This window comes from Ambystoma mexicanum, chromosome 12 (assembly GCF_040938575.1).
Source record: "Ambystoma mexicanum isolate Mex_15411 chromosome 12, UKY_AmexF1_1, whole genome shotgun sequence".
Classification (NCBI taxonomy): Eukaryota; Metazoa; Chordata; class Amphibia; order Caudata; family Ambystomatidae; genus Ambystoma; species Ambystoma mexicanum.
The window spans coordinates 464,594,672-464,611,953 of record NC_090936.1 but is presented as its reverse complement, the minus strand read 5'-3'; the positions used below and the strand labels follow the sequence as shown (position 1 = coordinate 464,611,953).

General features: G+C 46.7%; 1 protein-coding gene across 1 annotated transcript in view; it reads right to left on the bottom strand.

The window, feature by feature from the left end:
* Positions 1-17,282, bottom strand: part of LOC138513668 (protein mono-ADP-ribosyltransferase PARP12-like) — a 294,555-nt gene that overhangs the window by 238,034 nt on the left and 39,239 nt on the right. Inside the window, exon 2 of the mRNA XM_069628728.1 lies at positions 15,217-15,352. Within this exon, the coding sequence (XP_069484829.1) occupies positions 15,217-15,352 (136 nt within the window). The remainder of the gene's footprint in view (positions 1-15,216; positions 15,353-17,282) is intronic.

The following is a 17,282-nucleotide window of genomic DNA, read 5'->3' as shown; positions in this document are numbered from 1 at the left end:
TTTTTCCACGGTTGCACCAACCGACCTTCACGGACTCACTTGGAGCCCGGTACACATTCAATATTGGGGGGCGTACGTGGCTAGGACTGCTAAATTATCCCGCGCTCTGAACTACAACACCCTAGCCGACATTCTGTGCGCAACAATGACACGATGGAGTGTCCTACCTATTGCAATGATGGGAAGAATCGCCCTCATTAAAATGATCATCCTTCCAAAACTCTTCTATCTGTTCAGCACAGTCCCGGTATGGCCAGGTCGAGCACTTTTTGCCAAAATAAAAAGTGCCTGCTCCAATTTCACATGGGGCGGGGGGTCACTCCAGATTGAACGGGAGGATGCTCACTGACCCATATTCACAGGGAGGCCTAGCGGCGCCTAATTTTGAACTTTACCACTTAGCCGCACAAGCACACTTTGCCGCCCAATGGGCTACAAACTTCCTCAATCCCAGGGGCACGCAGACAGAACCACATCTATCAAAACCTGCCAAGTTGCTCCACAATATGACGAGGTCACATCCCAAACACCACAACTCCATCGACCCCACACAGGTCACGGCCACAGCATGGGCCAGAATCACTGATATCTATGGCACAGACAGGCTATACCACCCGAGCATCCCGATCTGGGGCAACCCCAATATACCACCTACACTAGACAAGGAGGCAGCTACACATTAGGGAGCCAGGGGTATCGTCCAATGGGGCCAACTGTTCAGGGACAAACGTTTTGTCACCTGGGAAACCCTTAAAGACATAGTAGGCCACATGCCCAAATACAAGATGCATTATATGCGTGTTAAATCTTCCATTGCAAATATATGGCCCACCTTTCCAACAGAACCGGCGATAAACTTGGGCCTGAGGTATATGTTCACTGCGGACAAAGGGAAAATCTGGGCTTCCACCCTGTACAAGACTACTACTCAAACCCCGCCCTCCAGAAATGCAGAATGCCAAAAACAAGTGGGAACAAGAACTGGGGCATCAAATAGAGGACAGCCACTGGCAACAGATATGCTCTTTAACGAAACACATATCATGCAATGCCAGATATAAGTTAATTCACTATAAAAATATCCACAGAACACACTACACTCCTGCCAAACTGAATCGCATATACCCCACAGTGATAAGTACATGCCAAAATGTCAATCCGAAGAAGCAGGCATTTTTCATATGCTATGGTCGTGAACAAAACTCAAAGAATACTGGGCAGAGATCTGTACAGCATTAGACAAGATGGCTGATCAGCCCATCGAATGTTCACCATCGCTATGCCTACTGGGTGCTACACGAAAGACAAATCCAACTTGGCGGAAGCTACTGAACTTAAGCCTACTAATAGCTAAAAGGGTGATTCTGATAAAGTGGAAAAGCAATACACCGCCAACGAAGGCAGAATGGGACAGGGATATGATATGGACAAGCGACACTGAGGAACTATATATAGATTCAGTACAACCCACTTCTAGACAGAGGAATATATGGGCCAGATACAAACAATATTTATCGAACAAAACCGAGGCAGACGTTCCGGAATAATATGGTCTGAAACGTATTGTTATGTTAATGTTCCGGAATTACTTCATAATGTGTCCTATCTGTGTGCAACAATAAAAGGTTTATAAAAAATAAAAAAATAAAAAACGAATGGTATGGACCAGTCTGCTGCGCTGCCTCCCAGATATGAAAGTACGAAGGCAACTCTGGCACTTTCGTTAGGGAAGGCCCTAGGACGGCACAAAAAATGAAGACGACTCTGTTTCATAAATAAGGCATACTTGATGGGGTCACCAGTAAACCATTTGGGTGGGGCCAAAAGGTACAGCCCCGGGAGTACGAACTGGTGTGGATGGCTATGGCAAAGGGGTTGGGCCGATTCCAGGTAAAGGGACTTGCCCTGCATGAGTTTGAAGCACCCGTCTTGCCAGTTCGTCAGTTCGTTCTCAAGCAACAATTAGATCTCTTCTTAGGGCATTTGTCTCTTGTCTGGCGGCATGCATTTCAGCCGGTAGTTCCCCAGCAATTGGGCCAACTGGTCAGTCTCTGAGGTGTTTATAACACCCAGGCAGTGATTCAGAGAGGCGTTGCGTTCTGTTACGCTCACCTGGTCTCCGCTGGGGCGTTGGGGCACGGTTGGAGCCCTCCCTGGACTGGACTCCTCTGGTTCGGGCTCTTCCCTCAACTGAGGTAATGTAGACTGCTCGGGCTGCGGGTTATACCCCTGTTGTATTGTAAGCATGAGTTCTCCGTCCTGCTTTCTCTCAGCAGGGGCGCCGTCGATAGACCAAGTTGCATCACTGGTCCTTATGCGTGGTGGCCCAGACCGGCTGCAACCAATCCCGCCTTGTAGGAAGGTGTTTTGTAACAATGATTATTGTCCGTATCCTTTGTGGCGATTTTCCCCAATGATTATTGTCCGTAACGGAAGAATGTCCTTTTTCTTCCCCTTTAGGTATGAGGATGGCCCGTGACTATGCGGTGATGGAAGAGAGTCCAAAACAAGGCCAATCCGGTGAACCTACAAGAGGCGAGTTGGGTTTTCGGATGATGCGCAAAGTTTGCGAGTTGCGCAGCCAAGCGTGAAAAGTTTATGCAATTGCTAACCTTGTGCTTTCTGTCTCCTTTGCAGGTTCTGCCAGTCGGCGCTCGATGGCGAGCGGTGCTCTGAACTCCTGTTGGCTGCCAGATGGAAGGATCCGCGAGGATGCTGAGCCGGAATAGGACTCTGTGTTGCTGGGCGTCCGGGACAGGTAAGGATGCTATGCGCTGCAAGAGTTGGATACGCAGAGCCAGGTAAGATGCGCGCAGTAGCTGCAGAGTTGGAGGCGGGTAGCAGAGCTTTGTGCAATGGTATGGCTGGTCTCAGGTAATATGCAGGATGGTTCCGGAGACTAAAGATGCTTGTGCTGAACTGGAAACAGGTAAGGATCTGTAGGCGGCGGTAAGCGTTACGCTGCTCCAGCAGACTAACGTAAAGCGCCAGCATGCGGGTGGGGCTGGCCTATATAGCCTGGCCCCAGCCACTCCCTTTAGGCCCCGCCTTGTGGCCCCACCTTGCCACTCCCCCCATCCCCAGTCTTCTGCACGTGCTTCCAATGCTTCGGTATGGCCACACCCAGCCTTGGTGCACGTGCTTTAAGCATACTGTGTGCAGAGCACACTTTTAAATGAGCTTGGCGCCACAGGCGTCAGGACTGGGTCCATTGGGACCCTGCAGGGCATAAAGTTAATGGCCCTTGACCATTGGCCATGACAATCCCTGCACTAACTGGGATGAGCCATGCTTAGCTTCAAAGTGAGGAAGGGGTTAGCCCACCAAGGTCATGTTGCCTAATATATGGGGGCTCCCCCTTAGAAGAAAACAAGAGAAACATAGCCTAAGGGGGCTGGATCCTTCCTCGCCTTAAAACTAAGCAGGGTCGGTCCCAGTTACTGCATGGATGGCAGACAGTCCACGGTCCAGAATGCTGTGCGTTTTCTTAGTTTTAAATATCTTCGGAATCTACATTTTTATTGAACAGAAAAAATGAAATTTAAAAAAAGAAAAAGCACATATATAGTGAGCACTGCCATCAGACAACCCTAGCCTTAAGGAGTTCGAGACACAGCACTTAACCATTATGCTACAATGATGTTATTGTTTGAATTTTCACAAGTTTCATACCTAGCCTTTTATCATTGAACATTAAATTATAGGCTAAGTATGAAATGTATGCCCCCATGAAGCACCAAGCCATTGTGGCCTAGTGGTTAAAAGCTGGGCCCCGAACTCTGGCAGGCCAGGGTTGAAGGCTGTATGTTTTTTTTTTAGTTAATTAAAAGAAAAGCATGCGCCCAATCTGTCTGCCTGTTTGCTTAAATAAAGTGTTAAAAAAAAGAAAAGCAACGCAAGTGGGAGGTGGCAAGGTTTGTAGCAGTACAGCTTGTGATCTTATTTAGCATGAGAGCATTTAGACGTGGCTGCAATGTCAGCCATGTCCAAACATCACTTGTGTCAAAATAACGGCACCGGAATGGCTTTCGCGTCGAAAAGGCCACTGCAGCGGAATGGGCGTGCCAAATCGGCCTGCGCCAAAATGATGGCGCCGAAAAGGGGTTTACCGTTTGGAGAATGCTGCTTAACCAAAGTGTGAGCTCCATGACAAATAATTTAATCTCAATGCGCGTTGCCTAAAAACATTGCGAAGGCCATTGCTAGTGGTCTGGTAGAGTTTTAAAACGGACAGTGGGCTAAGACCATGCTAGTGGTCTAGAAGCGTTCTAAAAATCTATGGATTAACAAAACCCTTGACATTCAAGGAAAAAACTTTAGTTGCAGGGATGCTAACGCGAGAACTTAATGCAACAAAACACTGGAAATTCAGCTAAGGCCACCTTAACTTCGCACCCCCTGTTGCGCAGACTATGACCACAATAATGACATCACAGATCACATCAATGATGATATCACTAATTACATTACAACAGTAACTGGCATCAAGCATGGCCTTCACCCATGGTCAGTGTGCATGGCAATATATTTTAACACATGAATGGGTACTAGTCATGGCCTTCGGTTATGGACAGTGGTCAAAACTTTCACCCATGTGCACTGAATATTTTAAAACACTAAAACTACCAACCATAGATTTTGGCGTTTACTATTGGATGCAGCTTTCAACAGTGTCCACTGTATGTGTGTGATAAAAATATATATATATATATATATATTTTTTTTTATTGATTACATAGTTTATTACAAACTTTTATCAAAACCTTTTAAGAAGTAAAACACTCCACAATATGTCTCACAGTGAAAAAGAAAGGGATACAAAGTTCCTAAGACACACTCCACTGTGCGCAACTTAAAAACAAGGAATCTCCCAGACAAGAGTCCCCATGCACTGGTAGCCTAAATTACTTGCCAGAGCCCCCAAAGCAGAACAGCTAAGTGAGGGATGTAAAGCGGACAGTCTTTTGGTTTGAATTTTGGTTCAATGGGAGGTAAGAAAGCACGTTCCATCCAGAGCCTCCCAAAATGATGGGCAACCCCAAATGTATACTGGCTATCAGTGTAAATGTTTGTTGCAAGTTCTTTCTATCCTCAGCCAGAGGTCAGGGGGAAGGGTCACCACCAGTTATGTGTATGTGCTATTTTAACTGCAAGCTAACTTGAGAGCAGTGCCTGCAACTTAACACACACAAAGAGGTTGTTTAGGTTGCTGTTTGTGGATCACGGCAAAACTGTTGTGTAACATTTTGACAGAGAAAAGAGTAAAAGAACTGCTGTTCATTTAATGCATATTTCCACAAATGCAATGGCAATGCCAACAGTTTTGGCTTGTGTAGGCATGGGAAATGCATTTGCCAGGCACTGACACATTGATATTAACTGGCAATCCATGGCAGCTGCAAAAAGTTGCACGTACCTCAGCATATAAAGGCAGAGCGACCGGAAAATGCCAAATATTTATACACAAGCCAAAACTGTTGGCATTGCCAATACGTGTTGTTAACAAGGCTATAGCGAAGGACTCGCATAGTTCTTATAAATCGAGTGGCTGAAGGCGACCTAGTTGACATTTATATTACACCAGGAGCAGGTTTACTGCTCCAAAGAAGACTGCTTTGAAAAAACACTGGCAGACACTTCGAGCACAAAGCTTGATGATGAAGCTTGACAAAGCTAGCTCAACTAGATCCCAGGAAGATATGTGTAACGCTCACCTGGTATCCACGGGGACGTCACTCAGCCTGTTCTGACCTCTTACGACCTCGAACCCTTCCCTGGAGTCTACTCGACTGGAGACTGGGCCTTAAACATAGGATTGGTAGAGTTTGACTCCCTATTGTCTCTGTGTGCTTGAACCTCTTCTTCCCCGGGGTCCAACCCTTCCCTTTGATCCACAGCTCACCTTGTTTTCTTGGAAAGTGTTATCTCTGTCCTGCTTTCAGCGCAGGGGCGCGTTGATTGATGCAGGATCATTGCTTCCTAGTTACTTCACTGGCAAGAGTCCGACAGGTAAGTATAATGAGTCTTTTGAACAGTTCTCTAACTTCGTTCCTTTCCTTCCTTAGATGATGGCCGGCGTCCGTGGATGGCAACGTGCTGCCGAGATGAGTAGCGCTGAAGGTGAGTGAGAGCGCGATGCAACTCTTTCGTATTCGTACTGAACTGAGTTCTTTTTCTGTGTCTTGGTGGTGTGACGTTTTCAGCGTGGATGCCGGTTATGAAGAAGAAATGCGGTGAGTAAGCGCGGTATGCGGCGCCTCTAGATGTTTCCACGCTAACCTGGAGTGTCTTTTCCCTCTTGCAGATGGATGAGAAGTTCCGGAGACAGAGTTCCCTCAGAGAGGCTGGGATTCAGGTAAGCGTTTGAAGCTTGTACAGTCTTTAAAAATAAGCGAAGATTTGCTGAATGCTTACTAATGCCTTTTTTCTGTTCTTTTCCCTTTTCCTTAGGAAGCGGCGTGCCAGGATGGGAATGACACCGCCGAAGATGCCCGCAGAACAGAAGGAGCGATGAATGATGGGCAGAAGCGCCGCAAGGTAAGGCTGTTCCTAACGGTGTTCTTGTTCTTGCAGGAGCTGAGCGCAGAAGAAAGATGCAGGCCTACTGGAGACCGATCCGAACACGGTGGGTGTTACGCTGCAGATGCAGAAAACACAAAGCATGTTTCTCAGCCTGGGCATGGCTTAAGGTGTCTCTGGGCTGAACCACACCCAAAAGACTACTGCACATGCAGTTCTGGGAACCGAAATATGTGGGGGCATCCATCTTGTCCCCATCAATGCACTACAAGTCCAATCCCCAATGTTATCCTATGGGAGTGAGTGAGTGAGTCTGGAGACACAAGCGCCAAGTCTGACTCCAAGTGGGTCTTTAGAGGGATGGAGAGGCCCTTAAGGGCCATGTAGGTGATCGTGGCCTGGCTCCAGCCTGACATCTTGGAGGGCTGGGGACATGAGGGGCAGGAATCATGACAGCACTCCCCCTCACACCTCCCCCCCCAAGGCCCCTCTCAAGGTGGCTCTTCTGTCTGGTCCTGGTTTGTTTGGATGGTTTTGATGCAAGCGAGGTGCATGGATATACTCACAAGGCTCCCATGTCCTGTCTTGTGGACCATACCCCTTCCAGTCTACCAAGTAGTATAATTTGGATCCAACGTACTTTGAATCCAGGATGTCCTTGACTTCGAATTCTGGCTCCCCGGCGACGACTACTGGCTGCAGTGGCCTCGCTACCCGGGTCCCAGGTTGAACAGGTTTAAGGAGAGACACGTGGAACACAGGATGAATCTGCATGTTTGACGGCAAAGCTAGTCTGACCGCCACAGGATTTATCACGGAGGTGACGTTGAATGGACCCAGGTATCTTGGACAGAAAGTTTGGGTTTCTTTAATGGACACGTGTTTAGACGCCAGCCAGACTGTCTCCCACTTGGTAGTTGGGGGCCTTTGCTCGGTGTTGATCAGCAAACTTCTTTTGGCGAATCTTAGCTTGAAGTAGGTGTTCAGCTGCCCTTTTAAAGGTTTGAGAAATGGTTGTGTGCAAGGTTTTGACTGCTGGCATTTCCAGGGTTGTAGGAACGTCCAACTCAGAAGTACATGGGTGCCTGCCATACATGGTATAAAAGGGTGTCTGCCCCGTGCTGGTGTGTAGGGAATTATTATAAGCATATTCAGCTATCCATAATAGGTTGAACCAGCTTCCTTCAGCTTGGTGTAACATGCAACGCAGATACTGCTCGAGCGTCTGATTTGTCATCTCAGTTTGACCATCCATTTTGGGATGGTGACTGGTGGATAGCCGGATGTCGATCTGGGCCATAGAGCAGCATTTTATCCAGAAGTTAGATACGAATAGAGTACCTCGGTCTGAGACTAAAACTGAAGGAAACCCATGGAGCCGTACGATGCCTTCAAGAAATACCTTTGCCAGAGTGGAAGCATTTGGGAGCCCCTTAAGAGGAATGAAATGTGCCATTTTTGAAAATAGGTCCACGACCACAAGAATAGTGTTAAACCCTTGACTGGGTGGTTAAGTCCGTAATAAAATCGAGGGATAACGTGTGCCAGGGTGTTGGTGGGATTTCCAATGGTTGTAATAGCCCAGCCGGTTTCTGCTTGGATGACTTGTTTTGTGCACACACTCCACAAGATAGGATGAATTGGATAATGTCTACGCCACGTGGCCAACAATAATTTTGTTTTACCTTGGCTAGGGTTTTAGCGATTCCGAGGTGGCCCTCGATCAAGGAATCATGATAACCGGACATGACTTGTTCTCGTAGTTCTTGGTTTGGTAAGAATAAACGAATCCTGAAGTAGGGCAACTGATCTTTTATCATGTAATGTTCTCCTTGTGCACTCCACGCTTGTAATTGCTCCGGACTCATCAGGTTTTGGATTTCTTCATGTAATTCTTTCTGAGTTATGGTTGCTGTGATTCCTAGGAGCTTGTCACTTGGGATGATTGCTATTGGGTCAGGGGTCTGATACCCTTGCTCTTCCACCCCCATATGGGAAAGGGCATCGGCCTTCCCGTTTTTCACCCCTGCTCGAAATGTAATCACGTAGTCCTATTCAGCAAAAAAATAAGAGCCCAACGTAGTTGTCGTGAGGATTGGGACTTTGCTGTTTTTAGGTACTGGAGGTTCCGGTGGTCAGTTATTACGTTGATAAGAGGTAGTGCCGCCATGCCTTAAAGCTGACTTAATGGCCAGGAGTTCTTTGTCTGTGATAGCATAATGAGTTCAGGGGGTGTGAATTTACGCGACCAGAAGGCAACAGGGTGAAACTGGCCCGTTTCGGGGTCCTTTTGTGAGAGGACGGCTCCCATAGCCATGCTTGAGGCGTCAGTTTCCACCAGGTATGGGAGATCAGGGCGAGGGTGGCGTAAGATTGGGGCAGATGTGAATCTTGCTTTGAGTTCCTGGAAAGCTTCCTCGGCTTCTGTTGTCCACAGGAACTTTTTGTTGCTTTTCCTTAGCAATGACGTGATGGGATGCACGATTTGTGAAAATCCTGGGATGAACCGGTGGCAGAAGTTTGCAAAACGCAACACACTTTGAACCCTCTTGAATGAATTTGGGGATGGCCAGTTCAGGATAGCATCTACCTTGTGTACATCCATTCGGATTCCATTCGGGCTGAGAATAAAAGCCCAGGAATTCCACCTCGGAGATGTGGAATGGGCACTTTGAGCTTGGCGTAGAGCTGGTATTGACGGAGTTTCTCCAATACGGATCGGACGTGTTTAACGTGGTCCTGCTTTGATGCGGAATATACTAGAATATCATCGATGTACACTAGAGCACAGACATCAATCAATTCCCGTAGGACATCGTTCATGAAGTATTGAAATGCTGCAGGCGCGTTGCAAAGGCCAAAGGGCATTACTTGATATTCGTACAAGCCGTATTTGGTGTGAAAAGCGGTTTTCTATTCGTCCCCCTGTTTTACGCAAACAAGGTTATATGACCCCCTCAGGTCTAGTTTTGTGTAGATTTGGGCATCTTTGACTTGATCAAACAATTCAGGGATCAGTGGCAGGGGGGTAGTAGTTTTTTACGGTAATCTGGTTCAGTGCGTGATAGTCGATGCACGTTCAAGTCCCCCTCCTTTTTCGGTACGAAGAATAGAGGACTGGCTGCTGGAGATTTCGAGGGACGAATGAACCCGTTGGCCAGGTATTGGTCAAGATAGGCCTTCAGGTGCTGGCTTTCTGGTTCCGTGAGTGCGTAACTTCGCCCACAAGGGATTTGTGTGCCGGGTATCAGGTCGATTTGGCAATCGTATGGTCTATGCGGTGGCAGGGTATTAGCCTGTTCTTTCTGAAAGACATCTTGAAAGTCCTGGTATTCACTTGGTAGGGTGCTGATTGCCACAGTCGCAAGCGTGCAGGTTCTGGTGTCTATTGGTTGTTTCTCTTGGCGATAACATGTGTGGGCGCAAGTCTCGGGAAAGGCCAATTCTTTTGCTCACCAATCGATTCGAGGACTGTGAGCTACCAACCATGGCATTCCCAAAATCAACCGGAACTGTGGTGCCTTAATGAGGTCGAAAACGATAGATTGTTGGTGTCCATCCTGGCACAGAAGGGTTAAAGCTGCAGTGCATTGGGATACTGGACCAGAAGTTATTTCTGTGTCGTCGACAGTGGTAACAGTCTCGGTGGTTGATTTAGGGCGTAACAGAAGCCCCATCTTTGCCGCAAAATCCTGGTCGATGTAATTCCCAATGGCTCCACTGTCAATGTACGCTCTTACTGCGTGCATCCGAGATGGTTGTTGGCGATTGATCAAGACCACAGACAGTGCAAAATGGGAGGTCTGTAGTTCACTTTCTTCGCTCAACAAGTTGACCCCTACACTTGCCAGGCTGGGGAGTTTTCCGATTCCTTGATGGTATCTTCCTTGTCCGTGGCCCCATACCGTCCTCCTTGGTGGCTTCACAAAGCACTCTTTAAGGAAATGACCTGACTTTCCACAGTACAGACAGAACTGCTGTTGTCTCCTTTTATCCCTTTCCGCTTTAGTCAAGGGGAATCTGACCCCCCCGATTTGCATTGGTTCTCCTGAACCTTCCGTTGTGCAGGCAATATTGTCCTTTGCACGCACATACATAGGGCGAGGGTCCGGTCTGGTTCGATCTGCTCTTCGGTCCTGCAACCTATGATACAGTTGAACAACAAGGTCAATGAATTTGTAGTAGTCTTTCGGGGGGTTCACTACTTGTGCGAGAACACCCTTGAGCTCCCCCCGCAACCCCTGATGAAATAATGTGGTTCTCCTCTCCACTGGCCATTCTGCTTCAACTACAAGTCTATTGAACATGGCTATGTATGTTAACAGGTCTTGATTCCCTTGGCGTAGGGACAGAAGTTCGTTATCTAATGCCTGCCCATGAGTACGACGGGCGAACAGCTTTTCTATCTCCTGCTGAAAGCCCCCGAAGTCATGCAGCAAAGGATCGTCTTGGGCCACAAAGGGTACAGACCAGTCTGCTGCGCTACCACTCGGGTAGGATAGCACAAAAGCGACCCATGATTGGTCATTCGGAAAGGCCCCTAGTCTACAAAGGAAGTGCTGGCGGAACTGGTTCATGAACGTTGCAAACCTCTTGGGATCCCCCGTAAATCGTTTGGGCGCGGCCAAGGGAACTCCCCAGGAAGGGTTATCTGAACGGGATTGGCTGACGGTGCTGGCATCGAGGGCACGCTTCCCGGCAATGGTGTATGTCCTGCTTGTGACTGGAAAAGTTGCCGGCTTAAATCATCAGTGCGTTCTTTGACTACTATCAGCTCTCTCCTCAGGGTGTTGGTCTCCTGCCTGGCTGCATGTACTTCGGAACGTAGCTGCCCCACAACATGTGGGCTAACTGGTCGGTTTCTGGTTTCCATGACGCCCAGGTGGATTTTGATGTGAGGCTTTGTGTTCTATAACGCTCACCTGGTAGAAGACACTAGAAAAACCCACCCCTGTAAAAGAAAATACATAATGCAGACTTTTGAGAAAGGCGCTATGGCAAGACGAGCAGGGGTGGTCAGGCCCAAGATTAGCTAAATGTTGCTGTTTAAAAGGATATTTTGTGAACAACAAGGTAGAGGTGGGGGGGCTGAAAAGTCATTGTGGTCCCAAATAAGGACCATGGTGAAAAGGCATCTTCACAGAACGTATGTTCTTGATTTTGAGGCTTAACATCATTGAGCCAGGCAGCGGTGTCGAATTGGGGACGCTAGAAGACTTGGAACATCTCGGATGCCGAGATGGCAGAGCTTCGGCCTCGAAGTCAAGGATGACAGTGGTTCACTTGCAGTAGCTTGGTCAGCATCAAAAGGTGCACAAACATGCGTCAAGGCATTTCAGAGATGCAAGTAGAATGCCAGGGGTCCCTTACTTGATTCTGTGGTTGCTGGAAGTCCCAATCTATGCGCTACAGGACAAGGCAAGCCCTCTTGTACTCGCACTCCAGGGAGCTTGGCTTAAACCTACAGGGGATCCTTCACCTCCAGTGAAGAGGAACCTGGTTGTAGTGCAGCCAGAATAGAAGCCTTGGTCCAACAGATGCCACTCGCCACCCCCCATTTCATGGGGATGGTTACGGGACAGAGCTCAGCTCTGCCTTGAATGTCTTCTGTCTAAACCTCTATAACAGAGGACTTCGGGATAGACTGTGTCCCCAAGAGATCTAGATGAATTATTCTTGTGGAAGTCCACGAATGAATAAAAAAAAATGAAGGGGTGCCCATCTCTTTTTAAAAGCAACATGTCACAGGGGATTGGTCAAAAGCAAGCCTGCAGTGAAGGATCCAACCCTTGTAGTTGTAACAAGCGCTCTTTGCCTTATGAGATCACACAGAGTACCTCGCCCGTAGGAAGTGGAGGGGACAGGAATATGAAAAGAATAGCCCTAACAGAAATTAGGATGGTGTGAGCCTTCTTCAAGCATGCCTTCCCTTTCTGGCTACTTTAACTACGCCCCTGTTAAATGCCTGCTGACTTCAAAGGAACTCCAGCAGTCAGCACCCTGGTACGAAAGTGGTTTTGATATGGCAGTACTGCCTTTTGAAATCCCAGTTCACAGGAGACCTCGTGGAGGAAGTATCAGCGCCCGCAGGGAAGATGTTAGCCTTCCTGCAGATTAATCATCATGGATATCGTTCCACATGGCTGTAGTGGAGACAGTCAGACCAGACAGTACTAAACATCAGTCCCATCACACCTGGCCCCGTTAGCAGAGCTGACACAGGGCGGTATAAAACAGCATTGGCTCTATGCTGATGTATGCTCTGGATGAGTGCTCTTATCATTTACCAGGCCACGTCTAGGTATGGCTTCCATTTAAAGATTTATGTTCAACCAGAATGACTAAGGCATACAATTATTACAATTTAGATTAGAGGTGCAGAAGATTTAAAAGCCATCTCTGCATGCAAGAACTGTGCGTGTCCGAGCAGCTGTCAGGGATGCGACCTTTGAACCTGCCCGTGCTTCTGCAGAATAGGTGGTTGAGACAGTCTGTGGGATGACCCAGCAAAGGCACACGAGTGCAATATAAATTTAGCATGGAGCATTTAGAAAATGGGGTCAGATTAGGAGACCTCTCTTTCAGCAACAGAATTACCTTAATTGTTTTATATGAATAAAATGTTTTACAAAAAACTGGGGCAATCTCGCAATCAGCTTACGGCCATTCTGTCAGTGTGTTACTACGTATAATGCTCCAGTTCCAACCTCACTTTACTGAATGTTTCATAATTAAGGAGAAATGGGCGCATGATGTAGGATTACTTATTCGTTTGCACTTGAATGTAAAATTGACCTTGGAGCTACCATTTCTTCCAGCAAGGACTTTTTTACTTCTTTTAACTTCTTCGTAGTCAGCCGATTCTGCCCAGTTCCCGTCTAACAGTTGTTCCATAGTTTTCCCTTCTTGAACAGGAATGACAGACTGCATCACGGCAAGTCTAGAATTCGTAGTCCATGTTTGTGCACACTCCAAACAATTCATTAGAACACTGCTTCACATGGCATCAAACCATTGAGACCCTCTTGGATGGTGGTGTGCAAAAACCATTTACAAAAGACGTTGTAATTCAACTTGGCAGTCCAATCTCCTCCAAGGGAATGTTTCATCGCCAATCCTCCAGAACGGTACATCGTGATTAGGCCAACAGATGATTACTGAAAAGGAAATGTCACTATAATATGTGGACCTCCCCGATTTTCTTGCATTTCTGTTGCAGGTTTATTTAATCTTTCATGCATAGAGCATGTTATTTCCCCCAACATGTTGCAGCCCACAGGAGCACGGAATTAAATACACTACAATCTCAGTTAATCATTTGAAATAATATTTTAATTAAATCCTCTTTCCTGTCCTGTATGGAGTTATGCATATTTGGATAACTCCTTTTAGTGTTGGCTTTAAGGTGGCATAGTCGCCTTACTAGACAAACTGTGAAGTGAGGCTTCTGTATTTGTGTAAGCCTACAGCACACTGACATGTTTCCGTTCTACTGACCACTGACCCATCAAGCAAGCTCCAATTAGACGACTATAGAATACATCCTGAGATGGCAGCATCAGGAACTCCCTGATCAGATTAATTCCATGGTCACTCCATTCCTAACACATCGTATGATCCCTATGCACCCTACCACTCCTAGCCCCATGCCTGATAAAGCCCAAATCCATGCCAAGTCATTACACAGATGGAAAAAGTGGATGGAACAGAAGGAAAGGATAAAGTGACTGGAAAGGACAGTGTGGCTATCTCTCTATATACCTCTGTATATCCTATTTATGCTATGTACCTGTATCCTCATGTTATCTGTATCACATGTTTACCCTATCCATCCTGTCGCTTTATATACGTATGCCTCTATGTACAGCCCCTGTCCTACTCTCGTGCTTGGTCACAGGCGCTTTACTGATAACCACCATATCACACTACTACGCTTACTCTCTCCTATACACTATCATTCAACTAGAACACAGCTATACTATGACACATTCTGCCTAGCTGTTCTCATACTAACATGACCCCACGAACACCTCATCATCTTAATAAAACACAGCTAGCTGAGCACATACTGGCTAGCCTAAGCGTCTCCTCAGGCCTAACGCAGCCAGAACTCAGTCTGGGTGTCCACCCTCCAGACTGAACACATCCAACTGATTTACTTAGCACCACACCTACCGCTAAGAAGCAGGTATCATGCAACAACCACACCAGCATCACACATATCCGGTGCGCCCACGTACCATACAACACTCTCTCTCTCTCTCTACTGACCTGAACTGCGGTTCCCGAGGGCGTTCACCCTACCAGCGCTTTGAGGTCATACCAATGGCACATAAAACGCTATATAAATGCCAAGTAACATAACATAACACTGTTAAACTTATTTTACCCATACACAGAGCCAGACTGAGCAAGTTTGCAACCTCCAGACAAAGCATTCGAAAGACACACGGTTTTACTAAAGCTTGATAGGCCTGTTGCAGCTATGACAGCAGCAACTTTATGCTAATCGTGTTTAATAATTGCATGACTGCGGTGCAGGCTGACTGGACTCGGAAGACTTTGCTCTATCAGGAAGGAATCGTGAGGTATTAATACACAGTACTGAGAGTCATCTGACAAGGTGCATTACTGACAAGTCTTTCCGTGACTAAGACAAGGAAGCAAAAGACATTAAATGCAATAAGGTTTCCTTACTTCGGGCAACAAGGCAGGGTCGTTCTGCAGCAGCAGCAGACGCAACTGGTCCTCGTTCAGACCATGGAGGCCATGGATGTCCAAGGCGCGGTGGTTCAGATCAAAGTTGATGTCATGGATGAATCTACATGGATTCCTGCAAGAAACCAGTAGAAAGGTCAAAAACTGAGTACCTTTCACGTCTGAGCCTTAAGGGTGTAGTGTGGAATCCATTTTAAAATATATACTGGCATGAAACACTACAAACCCATGCAATAAATTATTACATCTATTCAAGACTAATCATTTTATGTTGAAATGAATACTGATGTGCATGAGTACAGAGTAATGGTTAAAGCGCATACACGGCCACACAGTACTACTAAATGGGCAATGATATCAATCATAAAGGTGAAACAGGCACAGCCCACCATGTATATCTTCAGTAACTCGGGCCAAGGGCAGGCTATACTATTCAGGAGGGACGTGAGCTGGCAGAAATGCAACACAAACAACAGTTCAGCAAACTACAAGACTATTTAACAACGTTCTAAAATAATAGGATTTTTAAATTGTACTAACAAAAATGCACACAACTAATAAAAACACTTCTGGCCCACCCCTAAAAAGGCAAACCCGAGAGAAATCAACTTTAAATTAAAAGGGACATTCTGGGTTAGTAGACATGGGTGAGGCAGCAAGGATTTCAGCAGAAATGTGTATTTTTAAAAAGGTAGAGAAAAAGGGATTAAAAGTAACTAGGGTCCTTTAGGCAGGCGAGGGGGGCAGGGCTTTATCAAATACCTTTTGTTTCTTGTCTTTGAGGCTCAACAGCGTTAAAGCAGAATTCTAGATCTTCCAGAGGTGGTCATAGTGATTCAGAGTCAGGTTGGTGAGTTGGTCGGCTGGGTTCAACACGTGGTGCGGTCCAAGCAGCAACGGTATGAAGAAGCTTCAAACAGTTAGGCGAAGTCCAGGTAAGTAGTTCAAAGCAGATCGATGTGGGAACCAGGGCCCAGGTTTGTTCGACGATGTCTGGGTTGCTGGGAGACCCAGTCCATGGTCTCCAGGGCAAGGTGAGACCTTTCCTCTGCCCTTCCCAAGCAGGAATGTTGGTAGAGGATGCCATTACCTCCAGCCCCAGGGTCCTGGGTACCAGTACATCAGTTGCAGTAGGTTATGTCCACAGAGCAGTTTCACCATAAATGGGCCTTTGAGATGGGTAGGGAGAAGATCTTTCCTCTTCCTTGAAGCCTTGGTCTTGACCTCTATGGCAGAGATCTTTGGAATAGACTCTCCCCAACAGAGTTTCAGGTGAAAACATTTTGTCTTTAAGTCCAAAGCTGGATCAACAAAGGGTAACATCAGCAAAATGCTACAGTGTCTAATTCCACAGCAAGCTTCTGAAAAGTCCAATCCTGTCTGCTAAAACAAATGTCCTTACCTGCTGATGTCATATCCAGAGTGCCTTGACTGTAGGAAGTGGGGTGGGGCAGAAAGTTTGGCGAGCCTTAAATAAATCCATGAAGAGGAACCCCCTCTTCAGACTAAACCGCTCTACTGGGTTACTCTAACTCCACCCCCTTCCTCTGGCTGCCTACATCAAAAGAACTGAAGTAATCAGCACCCTGATGTGAGAGGGTCATTGTCCCGATCTACAAGAAGGTGGACAAATCAATGCCTGGTTCGTATTGCGCAACTGCTTTATTAGATGTAGCCTCAAAGATAATGGGTAGTGTAATACAGGAACACCTGAGATCGGTCAATACTCAACATTCTTGGCGATTGCCAATTAGGATTCCATGAGGGTCTTGGAAAAGTGAATCAGGAACTTTACCTTTCGTTTCCGATAGAAAAATATGAAACGTTGTCAGACTCGCCCATATATTTGGCATTTATGGATCCCTCAAATTTTTTCGACCTGGTGAATAGAGAGCAGTTGTGGTCAATCCTGACACATCTGGGCATTCCGGCAGGGCAACTGAAAGTGATAAAATTGTTATATTATGACACAGATTGTGTTGTCGGATACAGGATAGGAGGTGCCTGCACCCAACAATTTAGGTCAACAAGAGGATTACGACAGG